The sequence below is a fragment of the Symphalangus syndactylus genome, chromosome 5, assembly GCF_028878055.3.
Source record: "Symphalangus syndactylus isolate Jambi chromosome 5, NHGRI_mSymSyn1-v2.1_pri, whole genome shotgun sequence".
NCBI classification, from domain to species: domain Eukaryota; kingdom Metazoa; phylum Chordata; class Mammalia; order Primates; family Hylobatidae; genus Symphalangus; species Symphalangus syndactylus.
Window position 1 is genome coordinate 65,189,202 of NC_072427.2, and position 19,570 is coordinate 65,208,771.

The 19,570-nt window shown below is 58.4% G+C and overlaps 2 protein-coding genes across 12 annotated transcripts in view; one reads left to right on the forward strand and one right to left on the reverse strand.

Moving 5' to 3' along the window:
* PAK6 (p21 (RAC1) activated kinase 6) overlaps positions 1-13,316 on the forward strand; it is a 38,309-nt gene extending 24,993 nt beyond the window's left edge. For 10 of the 11 annotated variants that reach the window (XM_055278701.2, XM_055278698.2, XM_063639091.1 and 7 more), the window contains 8 exons: positions 637-845; positions 1,698-2,351; positions 8,098-8,595; positions 8,740-8,873; positions 9,216-9,342; positions 9,421-9,546; positions 10,012-10,146; positions 11,761-13,316. In XM_055278701.2, the coding sequence (XP_055134676.2) occupies positions 642-845; positions 1,698-2,351; positions 8,098-8,595; positions 8,740-8,873; positions 9,216-9,342; positions 9,421-9,546; positions 10,012-10,146; positions 11,761-11,928 (2,046 nt within the window). In that variant the 5' untranslated portion in view covers positions 637-641 and the 3' untranslated portion in view covers positions 11,929-13,316. Of the gene's footprint in view, positions 1-288; positions 504-636; positions 846-1,697; positions 2,352-8,097; positions 8,596-8,739; positions 8,874-9,215; positions 9,343-9,420; positions 9,547-10,011; positions 10,147-11,760 lie in introns of those variants that run through there. The other variant, XM_063639092.1, reaches the window with a different exon arrangement.
* Positions 13,317-16,110: 2,794 nt separating this feature from the next.
* ANKRD63 (ankyrin repeat domain 63) lies at positions 16,111-19,099 on the reverse strand. The gene has a single exon (XM_055278726.2). It carries the CDS (start codon positions 18,365-18,367, stop codon positions 17,219-17,221), a length of 1,149 nt encoding a protein of 382 aa, XP_055134701.1. The 5' UTR covers positions 18,368-19,099; the 3' UTR covers positions 16,111-17,218.
* Positions 19,100-19,570: the final 471 nt, after the last annotated feature.

Sequence of the window (19,570 nt, forward strand, 5' to 3'; positions counted from 1 at the left end):
TCTGTGATCAGCTGGTTGGCTTTTTATTAATGTGTCATATTAACAGGTTCAACCATCCTGGGACAAAGCTGAGTTGTAATAAAAAAAAAAAACAAGCCAACAAAAAAATAACTTTAATATACTGTTGGATTGGATAGTTTTAAGATTTTCATAGTTATGTTCCTAAATGATATTGAGTCAAATTTTCCTTTTCTTGTACTCTCCTTATCTGGTTTTAAGAATCAAAGTCATACTCGTTTCATAAAACAAGCTTGCTAACTTTCCTCCCTCTTTCCCCATTTTTAAAATTCATTGACAGATAGTGGAATGATACTTGTAATGGGCTTTGGATTTTGTAAAAACACACCCCCAGAGTCTGCCTGCTCCGCAGGGGACTGGGCACAGGCCAGAAGACACCTCTTTTCCTTGTTTACAGTCTGCATTGGCTTATTTATGGCACGTTCGTTGTTTCTGGGACTGTTCTGCTGGGAGCCAGCCATTTCCCCGAGGAAGCAGAGATGGAGGTGGAGGGAAGCCCTAGGCTTCTAGGGGAGCTGTGCTGGGGGAGGGGAGGGAGCCCTGAACCTGGTGCCCCAGCCCCTGCTGCAGCCACCCCTCTTTCCCAGGCAGCAGCTCAACCTGACTCTGCCCTTACAGGCACCATGTTCCGCAAGAAAAAGAAGAAACGCCCTGAGATCTCGGCGCCACAGAACTTCCAGCACCGTGTCCACACCTCCTTCGACCCCAAAGAAGGCAAGTTTGTGGGCCTCCCCCCACAATGGCAGAACATCCTGGACACACTGCGGCGCCCCAAGCCCGTGGTGGACCCTTCGCGAATCACAAGGGTGCAGCTCCAGCCCATGAAGGTAAGAGGGGCAGGCAGGGATGGGGTTCAGCCTCTCCCAGTACTCAGACAACCATGCCTGGCTAAACCTCAGAAAGACCCCCGGAGGAAGCACCTACTTCACAGCTATCAATTAACCAGCTGTTTTAACTCCCTCCCTGTCAGCCTGCCATTCTCTCCCTGGGTAAGCCAGGGCGAAGGAGGCTGGGGAGACCCTCTCTGCAGGGTGGTGGGGTTGCCAGATTCAGCACGTGAAAATGTAAGATGCTCAGTTGCATTTGTATTTCAGATAACAACGAATAGTCTTTTAGGACATGTCCCATTCAAAATTTGGACCTGCAGCCCCATAGGGACTGAGGACTCTCCCAGACCAGGAGAATTTTAGTTGTGAGGGTCAGGACTAGTAGACCCAAGAGCGTCGTAGAAGTTGGGGTCAGGGGCCCTATCAGGGTTTGGAGGCTGCGAAGCCAGTGTGTGTGGAGGAGCCCCCGGCCTGGTCTCTTTTCCTCAGAGGGCTGGGCACATCTCTCCCAGACACCCGTGGAGCTAGAGAATAGAGCCCCGCCCCCTGAGCTCCAGCTCCCTGGCCCAGCCGACCACACTCCTGGGCATGCTGGATGCAGCCCCATGGCACTCGCCATCTGCTCTGCTGACGCTGGGCCTTCTCCCCGCATCCCTGCATCCAGCACAGGCGGGACCCAGGATGGGCCCTGATAAATTATGGAAAAATTAATGGGTGGATGACACAGCAGGGAAGGTCCTTAGGTGGTCCTCCCCAGGGCCCCCAAGGACATTCTGGGACCCTGATCTCCCGGCCGCCCCTCCCTGCCACAATCAGGCAGCTCCCACACACTCTTTTCTCTCCCCCCTACAGACAGTGGTGCGGGGCAGCGCAGTGCCTGTGGATGGCTACATCTCAGGGCTGCTCAACGACATCCAGAAGTTGTCAGTCATCAGCTCCAACACCCTGCGTGGCCGCAGCCCCACCAGCCGGCGGCGGGCACAGTCCCTGGGGCTGCTGGGGGATGAGCACTGGGCCACCGACCCAGACATGTACCTCCAGAGCCCCCAGTCTGAGCGCACTGACCCCCACGGCCTCTACCTCAGCTGCAACGGGGGCACACCAGCAGGCCACAAGCAGATGCCGTGGCCCGAGCCACAGAGCCCACGGGTCCTGCCCAATGGGCTGGCCGCAAAGGCACAGTCCCTGGGCCCCACCGAGTTTCAGGGTGCCTCACAGCGCTGTCTGCAGCTGGGTGCCTGCCTGCAGAGCTCCCCCCCAGGAGCCTCGCCCCCCACGGCCACCAATAGGCGTGGAATGAAGGCTGCCAAGCATGGCTCTGAGGAGGCCCGGCCACAGTCCTGCCTGGTGGGCTCAGCCACGGGCAGGCCAGGTGGGGAAGGCAGCCCTAGCCCTAAGACCCGGGAGAGCAGCCTGAAGCGCAGGCTATTCCGGAGCATGTTCCTGTCCACTGCTGCCACGGCCCCTCCAAGCAGCAGCAAGCCAGGCCCTCCACCACAGAGCAAGGTAAGTCAGGAGTCTGGCCTGCAGGTGTCCACTGGGGAGTGGGTGTAGGGACACAGGCCTTGCCTAGCTTTCCCCTTGGAGGACTTTGAAAGAGGCTCCCTGTACTGCTTCCGCCTGCGGCGGCAGAAATGTGCACAGTAACCTCTTCCCTAAGGAGGGTGGCTCACCTCCTCCTTCCCTCCCTTCCTTTCCTTCTTTTCTCTGTGGCTGTTGTTTCCCATTTCTGTCATTATTTGTTCCCGAGTGTGTGGCCATAGGAAAAGCTGGATTTGCGTAGTCCAGGGGCAGCAGGAGGCCGACTTGTGGCATGTGTGACTGCTTCAGACGCACATTTTTCTTGTGAGAAAGGAGAGGATGAAGGGAGCCCCCGTGGTGACATTTCTTGGCAGGCAGAGTGGAGCACCTTTTTGCTTCTTCCAGGCCCTCCAGCATCCTGTTGATAGTGACAGTAACCTCTTTTCCCATTTGGCAGAGGAGGAGACTGACAGAGAGAGGGTGAGACACCCCCAGGCATGATGGAGAGTGAGTCAGAGAAGGAAGGTGGGGAGTGCTCTGGGGCTGCCTCTCCGGCCCGGGCCCTGTTGGCTCATGACTCTTGCGTATGAAGGCTTTACAAGCACAGCAGTCGCTTGTTCTTTAGCTCCTTCCTGGGAGGGTCAAAGGCAGGCCTAAGAAACGGCTGCTGACAGTGGCATGGGTAATGGAGCCTCCCCTCCCTCCTGGGAGGGCTTTAAGACAAGCCTGGGTACTCCCCTGTCATCAGTGGGGTGAGTGTGGCCCAGCCTACACAGGGTGTGGGTTTGGGGATGACCTGGACTACAAACTTTCTGGGTCACTGCCTGCCAGCTGAGGTACTCAGAGAAAGTTCTGGGCGGCCGCGCACGGTGGCTCACGTCTGTAGTCCCAGCACTTTGGGAGGCTGAGGTGGACAGATCACAAGGTCAGGAGATCGAGACCATCCTGGCTAACACAGTGAAACCCCGTCTCTACTAAAAATACAAAAAAAATTAGCCGGGCGCGGTGGCGGGCGCCTGTAATCCCAGCTACTCAGGAGGCTGAGGCAGGAGAATGGCGTGAACCCGGGAGGCGGAGCTTGCAGTGAGCCGAGATCGTGCCACTGCACTCCAGCCTGGGTGACAGAGCGAGACTCCGTCTCAAAAAAAAAGAGAGAGAAAGTTCTGGGCTTTGTGCACTCCAGTCCCCTACTAGGTTAAAGGACAGTGGGTTGGGATCCCCATGGGTTGTGGCTTGATGTATCTGTGACAGGAGCATGAGCATCTGTGAGCTGCAGGGTGTCTGGAAGGCTGTGCCTCTGGGGAGACTCAGCCAGAAAACCAACGTAAGATCAGGACAGTGCACCCTGCTGGGAAGGTGAGAATCGGAGCCTGACCTCCCTCTGTCTCTCAGGAGTCCTGCTGGGAGGCCTCAGGGATTTGGAGAAAGGGGTTGTCAACACTGGGCTGGGCACTCATTTGCATCTTTCTGGGCTCCTGCCAGCACCCCACAGCAGGGGGAGAGGCCTGTCCATCCCTGCACAATGTACTGAGTACTCACCATGGGCCACTGCTGCTGGGTATGCTGGGATATCTCCCATACTTGTGGGAGCAGGCGGTAGTTATCTTGAGCTCGGCAACACCATACTTCCAAATCCAGGGGAGTGGTTTCCTTCTGGGCAACTCAGACACATCTTTCAAGATTTCTACTCTGAAGCCAAGCCTCTCAACGGCAAGGCTGAGACCCCCCAAGCTGCTCTGGGCCGGGGCTTCTCAGCGTCCTCACTGCTGACCCTCAGGTCAGTCCATCGTTTGTGGTGGGCTCTCCTTGCACTGTAGCAGCCTCCCTGGCCTCTACTCACTAGAAGCTGGTGGTACCCCCAGTTGGAATAACCAAAAATGCCTCCAGACATTGCCAAATGTCACTTGAGCACTCCGATTAAGAACGCCTTAAGCAAATTCAGTAACACAGATGGGGAGCATCAGCCTTCCTCCTCCTCCTCCACCACCTACCCCAGGAGCCCCCATATCAAGCCAGCAGCCCTTGGCACTGGGGCTGACTCTGGACACTCGCAGCAGCTTCTATAACAGCAGTTAGGCCACAGAGGCCATGCGGTGTGCCAGGCATGGCTATGGGAGGGTCTGAGTATAGACTCCAGGGCTCCTGTACCTAGCCCCAGGCAGTGAGGCCTGGAGTCACTCTAGCTAAAGAGCACAGGAAGACAGGGCGTGGGGGCACAGAGGCCAAAGAGGCAAGACAGTTTGTTAGGAGCTTGCAGGGATTAGACATGTTCCACTTAGAGTCAGAAGGACAAACATTGGTTAAGCACCTACTGTGTACTCCGATATATGTCAAGGATACATGGCACCAGTGGGATTGCAGCATGGGAGTCAGCAGCCATGGGCGTCCTGTGGGTTCCAGTGCCTACAGGACAACCAAACAACCCATAGGGTTATGAGGATTACATGAGATAGTATATTGAAGGCACTTGTCAAAGTGGTAAGCCCTCAATAAATGGCTTTAGTAGTAGTATTTGAGATGGCGTCTCCCTCTGTCACCCAGGCTGGAGTGCAGTGGCACAACCTTGGCTCACTGCAACCTCCACCTCCTGGGTTCAAGTGATCCACCCACCTCAGCCTCCCAAGTAGCTGGGATTACAGGCACGCTCCACCATACCCAGCTAATTTTTGTATTTTTAGAAGAGATGGTTTCACCATGTTGGCCAGGCTGGTCTTGAACTCCTGACCTCAAGTGATCCACCTGTCTTGGCCTCCCAAAGTGCTGGGATTACAGGCGCCTGAGCCACCATGCCAGGCCGGCTTTATTATTTGTAAAAATACTATGCCATGGCCTCTCCCCTTTAGGATACTTACGGTACAGCCCCCTAAGCCCACAGCTGGGGAGCCATGGCTCAGGGCGGGAAATGAGGCATTGCTGTAAATGTATGCATGACTCTTCTAGTGGCTTTCTTCCCAAGAGGTCTATCACGTGAGTAACTTCAGAATTAATCCAGAGCCTGTAACAATTAATTAATTCCATTGTCATGTCCCCCTTTCCCTTTCTTGTGTGGCCTCACAAGTTTCATCTGGTCCTTGCTTGTGATTACATTGATAAAAGCTCCCTCCCTGTGGAGACAGGCAGTGAAGCCAACGAAAGGACGCTAGGGACCAGACCTTGCCAGGCTGAAGACCAAGCCAGCTCCCCAGACTCCCCAGCCTGTGTCCGACTCTGCTTGTGCTAGGCTCCTGGCTGGGCCATTCCTCCCCCAGCCTCCAGACGCAGGCTCCGCCCTGAGCCCAGCCAGCACCTACAGCAGCACCAGCAGCAGCAGCAGCACAGGGACCCGGCCCGTGGAGACAGGGAAGAAACCCCTACCTCGGCCTGTCCACGTGGTGCCCACACATCCTCAGAGTAGAGCTGGCCCATACAGAAGCCCTAGAGGCCAGGAGGGGAATGATCTCATTTTACAGCCTTTCTTAGGAGCTTCAGGATAAGAGGTCATCAGAGCCACCTCAAGAGCAGCTTTAGGTGGTCCCCAAGCTTCTGCCCTGACCCACATGGACGGGGGCCTGGAGAGCATGTTTTCTGAGTTAAGTCCACACTCAGGTCAGCAGGCAGCCTCCTTAGAGCCCCGAGCCTTTCTACAGGCTGACTGTGTGATGCAGCGAGCCCTGCCCCACTTCCCTCCCTGTCCCTGCCTGGTGACGTCTCATGGAACCTCTGTTCCCAGGACCTGGCATCACAGCCTCAGTCATGGCCATGTTCCCTCTACACCCCCTCACAGCCCTCCCAGAGGCTCCCTGAGGCCATAAGATCATACCGCCCACTCATGCAGAGCTTCTCAAAGTATGTTCCATGGGCCTCCTAGGACCCAGGGACCTTCTTCAAATGCAGAGTCTCTGCTCTCGGCTCCCACCGAATCAGGCCCTGAGGCGGGAAGTCTGCAGTTTATCTAGCTCCCCAGATCACTGCGCACATCCCTGCATTGTAGTGGAGACTGGGGCTCAGAGAGGACGACTTGCCTAAGGCTCATCACAGGGCAGAGCAGCCCAGGGCTGGGCCCCAGGTCCTGACAGCCCAGTCCAGGGGTCCCACTGCTCCACTACACAGTGGATGGTGACAATGTCACAGTGTCACAGTGGATGGTAACAATGTCACAGTGGATGGTGACAGTCAGATGCTGGCAAGGACATGGGAGAATGTTTACTGTCCAAATGCACTCATCAGGGATGGAGTGAGTCCAGGCAGTCCTGGGAGGATTTCTAGCTTCTTTCCTGTGAAGGTCAAGCACACACTCGGGTGGGCAGGCAGGTGTGGGGGTGGCAGAAGTCTGCCCCAGCATGGCTGTCAGCCAGCAGGAGTGCCTATTCCACCCTAAGCAGGCCAGGGACTTGGCTGGAGAGTGGAAGCCCTGAAGCTGCAGGGGGCTGGGGAAGGAAGGGAGTGGGGGTTGCTAAAGACAGTAAAAAGACTCTGGTGGGGCCCAAGGCCCAGATTTGGGGTTTGGGGTCCCTGTGCAAGCATCCCAGCCCAAACTTACTGCTTGAGATCTCCTGTAAGTTATTTCAGCTCTGGGATCAGGACCAGGACCCACTGGGCACCTAAGACAATGGCTTACATGATGGGTTTGGAGAAGTTCCTCGAAGGCTTTTTCTGCAGCCCCTGAAGCATCCCTCTCCAGGTGCCCTTTAAAAACACGGAAAACCTGGGAGGGGTCATGGTGCATATCACCGCTCCTTGGGGAGAACCCAAAGATGGGCGGGCACCTTTCCTGTCAGAAACAGCAGGAGGGCTTGGGCTCAGAAAAGCAAGAAGCCTCGCAGGCTTCCAGGGCCGGGCCTGAGCAGGGCCCACTGGGGGCCCAGGCTGCCCCTCAGCTCCACCTTCCCTCCCTCCCTCCCTCCCCGCCAGAGCCAGTGAGGATAGGCCCCCTACCTTCTCCTCCCTCCCGTGGGCTCCTTAGCCAGGAGTTTCACGCCAGGGAGGAAGTGGAAGGACTCCTTTGGGGGTCCTTAAGACATCTCCCCATCCCTGGCCTCAAGGCTTGGGTTTGGCTGGACCTACCCTCCTAACTCCAGATCCCTCTGGCAACAGATTCCCAGCCCAGGGGAGACACCTGAGAACCCCCCAGATGGTGACATACCTCTGTGGTCCTCTGTCAGGGACATAACCTCCCAGCACAGATTCGCAAACTCCCTGCTGCAGGCACAAGCAGGGCTATGGGGCCCCAGATGTGGCTCCCCTGCCTTGGTTCAGGGAGTAACCCTGAACCTTGCCCACTGCTCACCACCCCACTGCCAGGCCTCTTCTACCCCCATGGGTCCTGGGGTGGGGGCGCCTTGGGAGTGAAGAATGCCTCTGACCCAGATTCTTCAAGCAGCCTCTGAGCACAGAGGAAGAGTCTGCCTTATGGCAGCCTCCCTGGGGTCTAGCTGTCAATCGCCCAGGAAGAAATACCCAGTACAGGACCCGGCGGGGAGCTGGCCTTCTCTGTCTTCCCAGGTGCAGCAGAGCGAGTGTAAGGAGCTGTCTTGGGCCTGCCCAGCTTGGTGCCCTGTGGGGGGCTGCTGGCACAGGACTGTGGCTGGGCTTCAGCTCTGTCTGAAAATCTTTGCTCAGAGCACCTCCCTAGTTTGATACCCTGCCTGACCCTGCCAGAGTCCAGAGGTCATGGCGGCCAGCCCCTGCCTCCAGGAAGGTTATTCCAAATGCTCCCACAGCCCTGCCCCTTCCTGTTGCTTTGTCCCTGCAGCCCAACTCCTCTTTCCGACCGCCGCAGAAAGACAACCCCCCAAGCCTGGTGGCCAAGGCCCAGTCCTTGCCCTCGGACCAGCCGGTGGGGACCTTCAGCCCTCTGACCACTTCGGATACCAGCAGCCCCCAGAAGTCCCTCCGCACAGCCCCGGCCACAGGCCAGCTTCCAGGCCGGTCTTCCCCAGCGGGTTCCCCCCGCACCTGGCACGCCCAGATCAGCACCAGCAACCTGTACCTGCCCCAGGACCCCACGGTTGCCAAGGGCGCCCTGGCTGGTGAGGACACAGGTGTTGTGACACATGAGCAGTTCAAGGCTGCGCTCAGGATGGTGGTGGACCAGGGTGACCCCCGGCTGCTGCTGGACAGCTACGTGAAGATTGGCGAGGGCTCCACCGGCATCGTCTGCTTGGCCCGGGAGAAGCACTCGGGCCGCCAGGTGGCCATCAAGATGATGGACCTCAGAAAGCAGCAGCGCAGGGAGCTGCTCTTCAACGAGGTGGGAGGACAGGGTGGGACACAGACGGGGGCGTTGGGGATGGGCAGTCAGCAGCCAGCCAGGCTGGACATCTGTGAGCAGGGGCAGTGGGTGGCCATGCGTCTGGGCACTGTGCCTGGCACTCAGGCCCCCGCCTGCCCCCAGGTGGTGATCATGCGGGACTACCAGCACTTCAACGTGGTGGAGATGTACAAGAGCTACCTGGTGGGCGAGGAGCTGTGGGTGCTCATGGAGTTCCTGCAGGGAGGAGCCCTCACAGACATCGTCTCCCAAGTCAGGTAGGCAGCCGAGAGGGCTGGGCCCTGAGTGCAGGCTGCCCTCACCATGGCCCTGCCAAGACAGTGTGGTCTTCTGCCTGTGGCCCAGAAGACTTGGGATGCCTGGGCTCCCCTGCCTGCTGGGGTAACTGAGACCCAGGGGTCTTGGGAGTGAAGAAGAGAAGGATGGCTTCTAGCCAAGGCTCAAGCCCCAGTTTTCACCAGGGCTATGGCCTATGCTGCCAAACAGATTGCCTGGGAGCCATGGGGCCGAGCAGCAGGGACTCCTACTCTGCTCAGCCACCCGACGACCTGCCAGAGCTAACATTCTCTTCCATCGGGCGGCCCCACCTTCCCGTGCAGGCTGAATGAGGAGCAGATCGCCACTGTGTGTGAGGCTGTGCTGCAGGCCCTGGCCTACCTGCATGCCCAGGGCGTCATCCACCGGGACATCAAGAGTGACTCCATCTTGCTGACCCTCGATGGCAGGGTAGGTCCCATCCTGTCCCTGGCACAGCCACGCTCCCACTTCCTCCTGGTCCACCACTCACTCCCCTTTCAACCCCAGGTGAAGCTCTCGGACTTCGGATTCTGCGCTCAGATCAGCAAAGACGTCCCTAAGAGGAAGTCCCTCGTGGGAACCCCCTACTGGATGGCTCCTGAAGTGATCTCCAGGTCTTTGTATGCCACTGAGGTAACCGTTCCCTCCACCCCCCAGACCTCCCAAAAGCAACTTGGCAACTGGCACCTCTTCTCCTGTGGCCCCTCCAGTGATCTCACCAAAAGCAGCCCTGGTTTTCAGAGTCCCACCTAGTCAACACCCTCCCCCCTTTCGATGGGGCTGCTCTCACCCAATGACTTTGCTGCCAGGAACCAGTCCTGCAGGTGCTTTCCTCAGCTCAAGGGCAGAATGGGGTATGGCCGGGCCTCGCATGGATGATGGCCTTTCTCTGAGTGACTGACAGCTGTGTCCCTATAGACAGTGGTCACTCATGCAGGCAGTAACTGGCCACAGGGCAGGTGACCAGGGTAGGAAGGAGACAGACCCACCAAGGAAAGCTGGGGCCAGCTGTCCCCCCTCCACCACTGCTGCCACCAGAACGCGGCTACCAAGGGGCCAGGCTCTGGCCATGGGGTCAGGGACATTTTCCTCCTGCAGGTGGATATCTGGTCTCTGGGCATCATGGTGATTGAGATGGTGGATGGGGAGCCACCGTACTTCAGTGACTCCCCAGTGCAAGCCATGAAGAGGCTCCGGGACAGCCCCCCGCCCAAGCTGAAAAACTCTCACAAGGTCAGTTGGCACACAAGGGTGCGACCTCGCAGACCCCATTCCTCCTGAGGCAAGAGGACCAGAACCTGGGCTCCCAGCACCTCCCTTCAGGGTCTGGGCTCCTGGAAAAGGCTCCTCTTTCTCTACACAAAACCTGCACCTGGGTGTGGAGCTGCATCTACGCACAAGTTGGCATGTGCGCTCCAACAAGTCGCCTCCCACAGCTGTGGCAGGAGGGTTGCTGCTTGGCAGGCACTGGTCGGAAGCCCAGTGGGGCCCATGAGCAGGGAAAGCCAGGACACCAGCAATCCCTGCTGTGCAGGGAGGAATTCAGAGAAGCTTCACTGAGCACAAACCCTTCTAACCCTTGTCGGGAGATCCATACCATGATTCGATGTCCCCGTCCGTCACGGCGAGTCGGCTCATGCTCCATCGTTGCACACCCCGACACAGCTAAGCCACAGCGTTCCCCTTAAAGCCAGTATAAGTGCATGGAAGTGTATACATGTAACCCTTTTTGCCAAATCCGCCCCAACCCCGCAGGCCTTACTGTGGACGCCCCCTGCTGGCAGGTCAGCACGGGGCTGCTAAGTAGCACCGCCATCTGGTGGCCAAAGCAAGAAATGTCTCAGAGGGCTGAAGCCTCTCCTCTAAAATAGCAAAAAATAAAATAAAAGTTCTGTGGCCCCAACACAAAGCTGGATGGGAGGACCAACAGGAAACATCTTCCAAGACAACTGGTCCTTGGAGCCCGCACCGCTAACCCCAAAATTAGCATATAAAGATGTCCAGTTGGCTAATTCCTCAGAGGATGTAGCCTTTTGCCCAAGACTGAGCCTCATCCCAAGATACTGGCTCAAAATGAACCAAGATAAGCCCTTGCCTTAGACTCTAAGGCCTAGAGCAACAAAGAAATCTTCCTTTTCAGGTCTCACTTTATTTTCTATTTTTCAGAGCACTTCCTCATCCTTGACCTGTTTGTCTCTGTTGTTGTTTTTTGTTTGTTTTTTTTTGAGATGGAGTCTCTCTCTGTTGCTCAGGCTGGAATGCAGTGGTGCGATCTCGGCTCACTGCAACCTCCACCTCCTGGGTTCAAGCAATTCTCCTGCCTCAGCCTCCTGAGTAGCTGGGATTATAGGCACGCGCCACCATGCCCGGCTAATTTTTGTATTTTTAGTAGAGACGGGGTTTCGCCATGTTGGTCAGGCTGGTCTACGAACTCCTGACCGTGTAATCTGCCCAGCTTGGCCTCCCAAAGTGCTGGGATTACAGGCATGAGCCACCGCGCCCAGCAACCTGTTTTTAAAATTTCAAAAGCCCTATGTGGCAGACAGGGCAAGCATACTTTATCACTAGCCCATTTTACAGATGAGAAAACTGAGGCCTAGAGAAAACTGTGACTTGCCTGAGATCAGGGATAGAGCCAGGCCTGGATCACTGATGCCAATTCTCTGCCCCTTCCACAGAGCTATAGCATCTGAATGCTGAGAGCCTTGGGGGATGGGGAGGGACAAGGGGACAGGAAGTTGAAAAACCAGCGAATTCAAGACTTTCAAACAATGATAAGGCCAGGCAATCAGGTCACCCCAAAGTGACTGCAAATTGTGGCTTCATCTCACTGCCCTGTCTCTACAGGTCTCCCCGGTGCTGCGAGACTTCCTGGAGCGGATGCTGGTGCGGGACCCCCAAGAGAGAGCCACAGCCCAGGAGCTCCTAGACCACCCCTTCCTGCTGCAGACAGGGCTACCTGAGTGCCTGGTGCCCCTGATCCAGCTCTACCGAAAGCAGACCTCCACCTGCTGAGCCCACCCCGAGTATGCCTGCCACCTATGCCCACAGGCAGGGCACACTGAGCAGCCAGCCTGCCGGCAGGACTTGCCTGCCTCCTCCTCCTCAGTATTCTCTCCAAAGATTGAAATGTGAAGCCCCAGCCCCACCCTCTGCCCTTCAGCCTACTGGGCCAGGCCGGACCTGCCCCCTCAGTGTCTCTCCCTCCCGAGTCCCCAGATGGAGACCCCTTCTACAGGATGACCCCTTGATATTTGCACAGGGATATTTCTAAGAAACGCAGAGGCCAGCGTTCCTGGCCTCTGCAGCCAACACAGTAGAAAAGGCTGCTGTGGTTTTTTAAAGGTAGTTGTACACTAGCGTCCTAGGCCACTGCAGAGGGCAGACTGCTGGTCTCCACAGATACTTGCTGTTCTCAGCTCCAGCTTCAAACCTCGGGTCTCGAGAGGGCCACGGGGTGGTTTTTATGACCGGAATCCCGCTTCCTCTCTCACATCTGATGTCCTGAAGGTGCAGTCCCACCTGTACGGTCCCTCCCCGCCCAGAACTATGAATGGCCTGCTCCAGGCCATGGCTGGGGGCAGGGAGTGAGGGGACAATTTCTGAGTGAAAGAGAAAGAATGGGGTCGGTGGTGAAGGTGCTCTCACTTTACAGAATGGAGAGAACATCGTGTGTGTGTGTGTGTGTGTGTGTGTGTGTAAGGGGAGGAAAGCCACCTTGACAGCCCAGGTCCCTCCAGGTCACCCACAGCCAGCTTCAGGAAGGCTGCCCCATCCTCTCTCCCACTAAGTTCTGGCCTGAAGGGACCTGCTTTCTTGGCCTGGCTTCCACCTCTCCACTCCTGTGTCTACCTGGCCAGTGGAGTGGTCCATGCTAAGTCTAACACGTCCTGGGAGCTCAGGAGGCTTCTGAGCTTCTCCTGTACTGTGCATCGTGAGGGCCAGACACAGGAATGTAAGGAATGGCAACTGCGTTACCTTTCAAGTTTATCTCAGTGACCAGGTCAGCAGGGACCCATTGTTCTCTTCAGAACCCTATCTGGGAGAGAAGGCGAACCACCTCTGGGTTTCCATCATGTCGAGGTCACAGGCATCCATGTGTGCAAACCATCTGCCCCGGTTGCCTCCACAGACAGCTATCTCCTTGTCCTCCTCAGCCCCGCCCCACTTCAGGGCTGCTGTGAGATGGAATTCCAGGAAAGAACTTCAGGTGTCTGGACCCTTTCTATCTAGATAATATTTTTAGATTTTTCTGCTCCCTAGTGACCTACCTGGGGACAAAGAAATTGCAAGGACTTTTTTTTAAGGGTCAGAGTTTTCAAAACAAAAGCATCTTCCCTAGAAATTTTTGTGAATTGTTTGCACTTGTGCCTGTTTTAAATTAAATCGAGTGTTCAAAGCCATTGGGCTTCCTGTGTCTCTGGGAGTGGAGACTGGCCGTCTTGGAGGGGGGGTCTTCTGTGGTGGGTGAATCTCCTGTAGCCTCCCCTCCTCCCCATGTGAGCTCTTCAGCAGCCACGCCACAGAACACCCAACTTCCCTGGTGGCCTGTGGACCCGAAAGGAGGGCAGAGAGGAAGGGAAACAGGAAATGAAAGGCCCTTGGGAATGGAGGCGATGAAAAAAAGCCAGGGCCTTGCGCTGCATTTGCTGGGGGTGGCCACAGTGGCTGATGACCACCCTGCGTGTCAGCTTCTCCCGTCCTCTGCGTGCTCCTCGCCCCCGCCCCGGACCTCCAGCTGTCCATAGGAAGTGGTCTGAAACTGCTTCCAGTGGGAGAGCAGTCCCTGCCTCATTCCTCAGGACTGGGGGAGATGGTGTGGAGTTCAGAAAAAACGGAGCAGAGCCTGGAAACCAGGGAGCCTGGGCTCTCATCCTAGGGGTGGGGAGGTGGATAAAATTATCTTGCAACTTCCAGCTCCCACACGGATTCCCGCACGTCCTTCCTGAGATCTCCCACTGCCCAGGGTTCAGGAGCAAGCCAGGAGCAAGGAACCATGCAACCTTTCTTTCACTTCCCAGTGCATTCACACCCTGACAGGTGCCCTGGTGCTGCGGCTGGCCCAGCCCGTCCCCCCAGCTCAGCAGAAGCAGCACCTGTGACTTACCTTCAGGAGCCAGCACAGTGGGACGGGCAGGGCGGAGGTTCACTAAGGCAGGGGCCTTCACAGGAGGCAAGGGCTCCGTCCATCTCTCCAAAGGGAGCCGACGGTCAGGAGTGCTTGATAAGGCAAAGAGAGGCCAGTTCTCGCAACGGAATACTGGATTTATTAACTATTCTTTGAGTTCTAATAGTCCTTCCAGCACACAATATCACTCTGAAAGGGTGTGCGTATATCCCACAGCTCACACACAGACCACTTCTGATCTTAGGGTACCCGAGCACCAGCATCCTGGGTGACTCTTCACAATGACAAAAGCAACAAGAATTGGAAAAGCAAAATATTTAGAAAAGTCTCTTCTGAAGGTAGAGATTGCTAGAGAGGACCCAGCCTCAACACCCTGGGGCTGACAAAGGGAGTTCAGGGGAGAAAAATGTGGTAAAACATGGGAGTTCTGCACGGAGCCGGGCCTGGGAAGGAGTCTGTATGTATGGACAGCAAGGCAGTCAGACACACGATGCAGTTCAGACAGGAAAGAGCCGCTGCAGTTGTTTAGAAACATCGCTTTCTACCACCAAACTCTTGGCAGCTTCACAGAGAAGAGCCCTCATGGTTGTTTATCCAGTCAAGAGGGCCCAGGGTGACATTCAACCAGAAAGCCGCATATCAGAGATACTGGAAAGATTACAGCACCTCTGATACAATGTGCAACCCAGACTTCATGCTGTTAAGCCAAAATACTTGCATTCCTACACCACTAAAAACGTCATTAATATTCAACACAGTTGAAAAGGGAGTACACGAGCAAGCAAGGGTCAGAAAGCAGCAGTTTGCACTTGGGGTGTCCAGTGGTCCCCACCCTACCCCAGACCCTCTCCCTCAGGCTTTTCAGGCACTTGGTATTGTGCACCCACCACCCAGACGGGGGGACTGAGGAGAGGCAGATGTTTTGGGAGAAGAGGGGAGGGAGAGGGCAGAATACCTCAGAAACCAAAGCAAATATCAGAAGAAAACTGCATAATCGGCAGGTGCCAAGAGAAGGGTTGGCAGCTCCAGCTTTTCGGAAGAGAGCAGTAGCTCTCAGGACACACAGCCTTAACTTGGAAGATTTAACTTGGGGTCCTTAGTGAAGGGTCTGGGCTCCTGCTACTCTCAATGCAAGTTTTTTGTTCATTGTCCCTCACTTCACTGCTGTGAAGTGACTTCAAGTATCCGGATTTAATATTCTACAAGAGGAAGAGGATTCCACGATAAATGCACATGGAGGACGAAGTACACACGGGTGATCCCAAAGAAAACCGGGTGTCTGAGCTCCGAGCCGGGGCGCAGCGGGGAGGGCCCAGCGCTGCCACCAGGGGGCACCAGAGATCACGTCCAGTGCGCCGGCCTGCGTGGCCTAGCGGATGGGGGAAGCGGGGGGCAAGGACTGGATAGGTGTCCTGACACCTGCACGAGGCCCACTCCTGGCCGCCCACCCCTCACCGCCAGGCCCAGCAGTATCTCGGCACAGTCATTCTCGCTCTGGGCAGTTCCCTGGGAGTTGCTGGCGAGAAGCCTTCCGTACCGCAAAGGCAAACAGATCGACGTCCTGCAAAGACCTTACTGCAGGCAGGTGAAAGGCTTCAAGTTCCACCCTCAGGGTTCACAAAAGAGCCCCACCTGCCGTCTCCCCGCGGGCCAGGCGCACTGACACACGTGCTAGCGCTTCCGCAGGGTCCTAGCGCACGCGCCCCGCCGGACCCCCGCCCCCAACCCCGCTGCCTAGCTAGGCCAGCACAGGGCAGGAGGATGGGGGCGAGCAGGCAGGGGACAAAGGACAATGTCAGCAAAGGGCCTCTGACTCACTCATCTGCCCAGTAATAAAACTGGGCCGGGCCTGCGTCCCACGCGGTAGGACCAAGGCAGGAGTCCCGGGTCTCGACCTCTAGCATCCATCATCCGCCCTGCCCCCCATTAACGGCCCAGCGAGAAGCAGGAGCCGTTTAACAGGCTCCTTCCAGCTCTCGCCAGAGTTTGATATAATTTAAACCTGGACCTGCAGCTCGTGTGGGCTCCCGACTCCCGCGCGCCGCCGTTTCACGTCGCAAACACTTCAGTCAATTATCCCCCTCGCGGAGCTTCTATTTAAAGAGATATTGTCAGGCTCTTAAGCCTCGGAATCAGACCCGCTGCTTTCTGCTTCATATACAAAGGCTTAAAACACGAGTTCTTTTAAGATTGGAAGAAATACAATTAAGCACAGCCTTCGCAACTGTTCCATCCCGCGGGAGCACCCACGTGCGGGACCGGGGAGCTGGGAGGCGTGGAGGCGGGGAAGCGCTCAGTCCTTTCCATTTCAGGCTTCTGTGAGCCAGCAGAAATAGGGCTTGGGCCTCCAGGGGTGAGGTGTTGAACCTCGATGATGGAATTCAAATGCATTTGGGCTGAAGAGCGGGCTGGCTCAGGAGCTCGGAGTTGGCCTGGGTAGGGGTTGTGTGGAGCAGTGACCCCACATTATCAATGAAGCTGAATCCTGGGGCAGAGACAGAGGGAGCTGGAGTTACCCAGGAGCTGATTCAAGGGACAATTGGTGTTCACACTAGGGACTCTCCCACTCCCAAAATATGCTTTCATTGCCTTGAGACAGGAGTTTCTACCCTGGAAAATCACAACAGCCAGACCCCTTCCTCCTCAGCCCTCCAGTCCTGAAAGGCTCTAGGGCCCCCTCGGTCCTTTCGTTCTCTCACACTTCAAGGGAAAGGAGACTTTGGTAGTTTGTGGGATTATTGTCAGCATCAGTAGGCAGTGAGTGGGGAGGCTGGGTCTTTATTCTCCAAGGTGGACCCTTCTATTTGCCTGGCTGCCCAGTTGTTGGGAAACCCAGCGAGGGGAGGGGGACCGGACAGGAGCGACAGGTGGCTAGGCCGACCCAGGACTGAGCCTGAGGGCTGGGGAGGGGGAATCCACCTTCCTGGCTGTGGCCTACGGAACCAGTCAATTGACACCTCTAGACCTAGGCAGGGAATACCGAGGAGCACAAAAAAGAACATGGAGGTCCCTTATTTCTGGTGGAGGGCTGGTGGAGGTCTCGCCTTGGCAGGGAGGCAGGTTCCAAAATGGACTGCGGGGGGCGGCTGCCGAAAAGGTGAGGGACCTAGAAGGGAGAAATACCAGTGGAGTAGAAACGGGAGGGTGGGGGAAGCAGGCCTCGGGCCTTGGCGCCGTTTACCGCTGGGCACGCAGCACCACAGCCTCGGTGCCCGCCTGCCAAGGGTTCGGCCCAGGCACCGAGACAGGCAGAGCGTTGGCCTCTAACTCCAGGCCACTCTCCGGCCCTGGCGCCTCCCCGACCAGGCTGGGGATATCTGGGGCTGTGGAGCGTCGGCGCAAACCCAGGCGGCCAGAGCCGGGGCCGCCCTCCGGGTGGGGACTGAGGCCAATGGGGGCTTGCACTAAGGTTGGGGGCGCTCCCTCCAGCACCTCCTGTGAGCGCCACCGCCCAGTCCCCGAAGACTGGGGCGAGTTTGGTAGGGCCATCAGGGCCCCAGCCCGCAGGCGGGCCGCCTCCTCCTCGGTTACCGCACCCAGAGCCAGGCTCATGCTCCGACCCAGCTCGGGCCGTTCGCTGCCCTGCGCCCGGTGCCGGCCCGAATTCTTGCCCGCTGAGCCAGCCTCGCCGCCGTGGCCGTGGCCGCCCGCCGCTCGCGCAAAGCGCGCCAGGAGAGGCCGCGGGAGGCGGCGGGGGCTGGGTCGTCGACGCTCGGGGCTGGCCGCGGGGGCCGGGTGGCCAGGGGGACTATCGGAGTTGGAGCCCCGAGCCGCAGCAGCGGCGGCGGCGCGGCCCCAGGGCCCGGTGAGGGCCTGCACACAGGTCCCGTGGCCGCGGGAGGCAGCCAGTTGCAGCGCGGTGAGCCCCGCACGGTTGGTGCGGTCGAGGCGCAGGCCTAGGCGGCGGAAGGACCGCACCAGGAACTCGAGCACCGCCCCGTGGCCGCAGGCCGCCGCCCACATCACCGGGCTGTTGCCCGCAGAGTCGGCCGCCTCGGGGTCACCGCTGAACTGCACCAGCAGCTGCACGGCGTCCAGGTGGCCTCGCTCGCACGCCAGGCTGAGTGCGGTGCGGCCGCGCTCGTCCCGCAGGTTCACGGCAGCACCCTGCTCGAGCAGCAGCCGCACGAAGCGCGCGCGCAGCGCGGGGTCGGGCAGCCCCACTGCCACCATGAGCGGCGTACGGCCCTGCTCCGCGCGGCAGTCGATGATGCTGCGGTCCAGCGCATCCAACACGAAGCGGGCCAAGTGCACTTTGCCCGCCTGCATGGCCTCCAGGAAGGTGCGCGTCCCCGCTCGGGGGCACAGGTCCTTGGGTTTGAGCATGGCCCCGGCCGCCTCGCCCGGGCAGCCTGGCAGTTCCGCACGGGGGCGCCCCTGTTCTCGCGCCCCGCAGGGCTCCGGCCTCCGCCGGCGCTCTGATACCTCTCACTCCGCGCGTGGGCGGCTGCAGCCGAGGGTCGCGGGGTTCCTACTCCGGTGTCTGGGAGGCTCCGACTGCCCCGCCGCTCCTGGGCCGCACGCCTGGCGTCTCGCCGCTCCTTCCCCGGGCCTCCCGCCTGGAGGTGTTGATTGCTCGCTACTCCAGGCTCCGCTCCTGGCCCGCCACCAGACGTCGGGAGCCGAGGCTCGACCCTCTCCCGAGTCTCCAGCCGCTTTCCCCGTGTCCGGCGCCCCTCAGTCCTCGTGGTTTGGAGCCGCCGTGCCACTCACCCGCACCTCGGGCAGCCCCCGCTCCCCCGCAGCGACGGTGGCGCCCGCCGTGCACGCCTGCTTCCAGCCCTGGCGGGGCGCGCCGCTCCTCAAGCTGCTGGCGCCGTTCCTCCGCCTCCTCCCCTCTCGCGGGGGCCGGGCCACGCCAGGGCGCTTGCTCCTTCCTTGGGGGGCTCAGCGGCGCGGGAGCTGCCGCCCGCCTAGATACCTGACTTTATAGCCTCGGGGGTCTCCATGGCAATGGCTGTCCTGGAAGCGGACTGCGCCGTCAGGGCAGAGACGGACGGGGTGGGGGAGACCGCTCCTGACCCCCACCCCTTCGTGGGCCACGAAGTCGGGGAGCGGTTCCTCCTCCGCGCTCCCCTGGGAATGCGGCGGCGGTTGCGGGGCGGGGGCGGGGGCTGCTCGCCCGGGGGCCACATGCACCCGACCGGGCCAATCCCAAAGTCGCAGTCTTCTCTCCCCGCCCTCCGCCCCCACCCGAGTCGGTGCCCTAGGCTCCTTAGAAACTGGCGGGACCTCGGGCTCGTCGGCGAAGACAGAAAGCTGCCCCCAGCGGTCCAGGGTGAAAGGAAGTGGGACCCCATGAGCGCAGAACTGGACCACGCGCGAGCTAGGGGTGGCAGCGAAAGGCGGATGAGGAGTAATCTGGGGAAGGGGGGTATACGTGCCGCGGGTTGGGGGCGCTCAGTCTGGCTGGGAACTGCCACTTGAAGTGCAGAGAATCACGCACTAACACATAATTGTTCCTCCCGCACACGCTCCCTGGGAACGAGGGGTGGGGGCCGAGTGCGCTCTCCAATTTCAGACGTCTCC

Bases quoted from the DNA above. Each gene is read 5' to 3' on its own strand.
- ANKRD63 (XM_055278726.2), bottom strand. From the start codon at position 18,367: ATGCTCAAACCCAAGGACCTGTGCCCCCGAGCGGGGACGCGCACCTTC.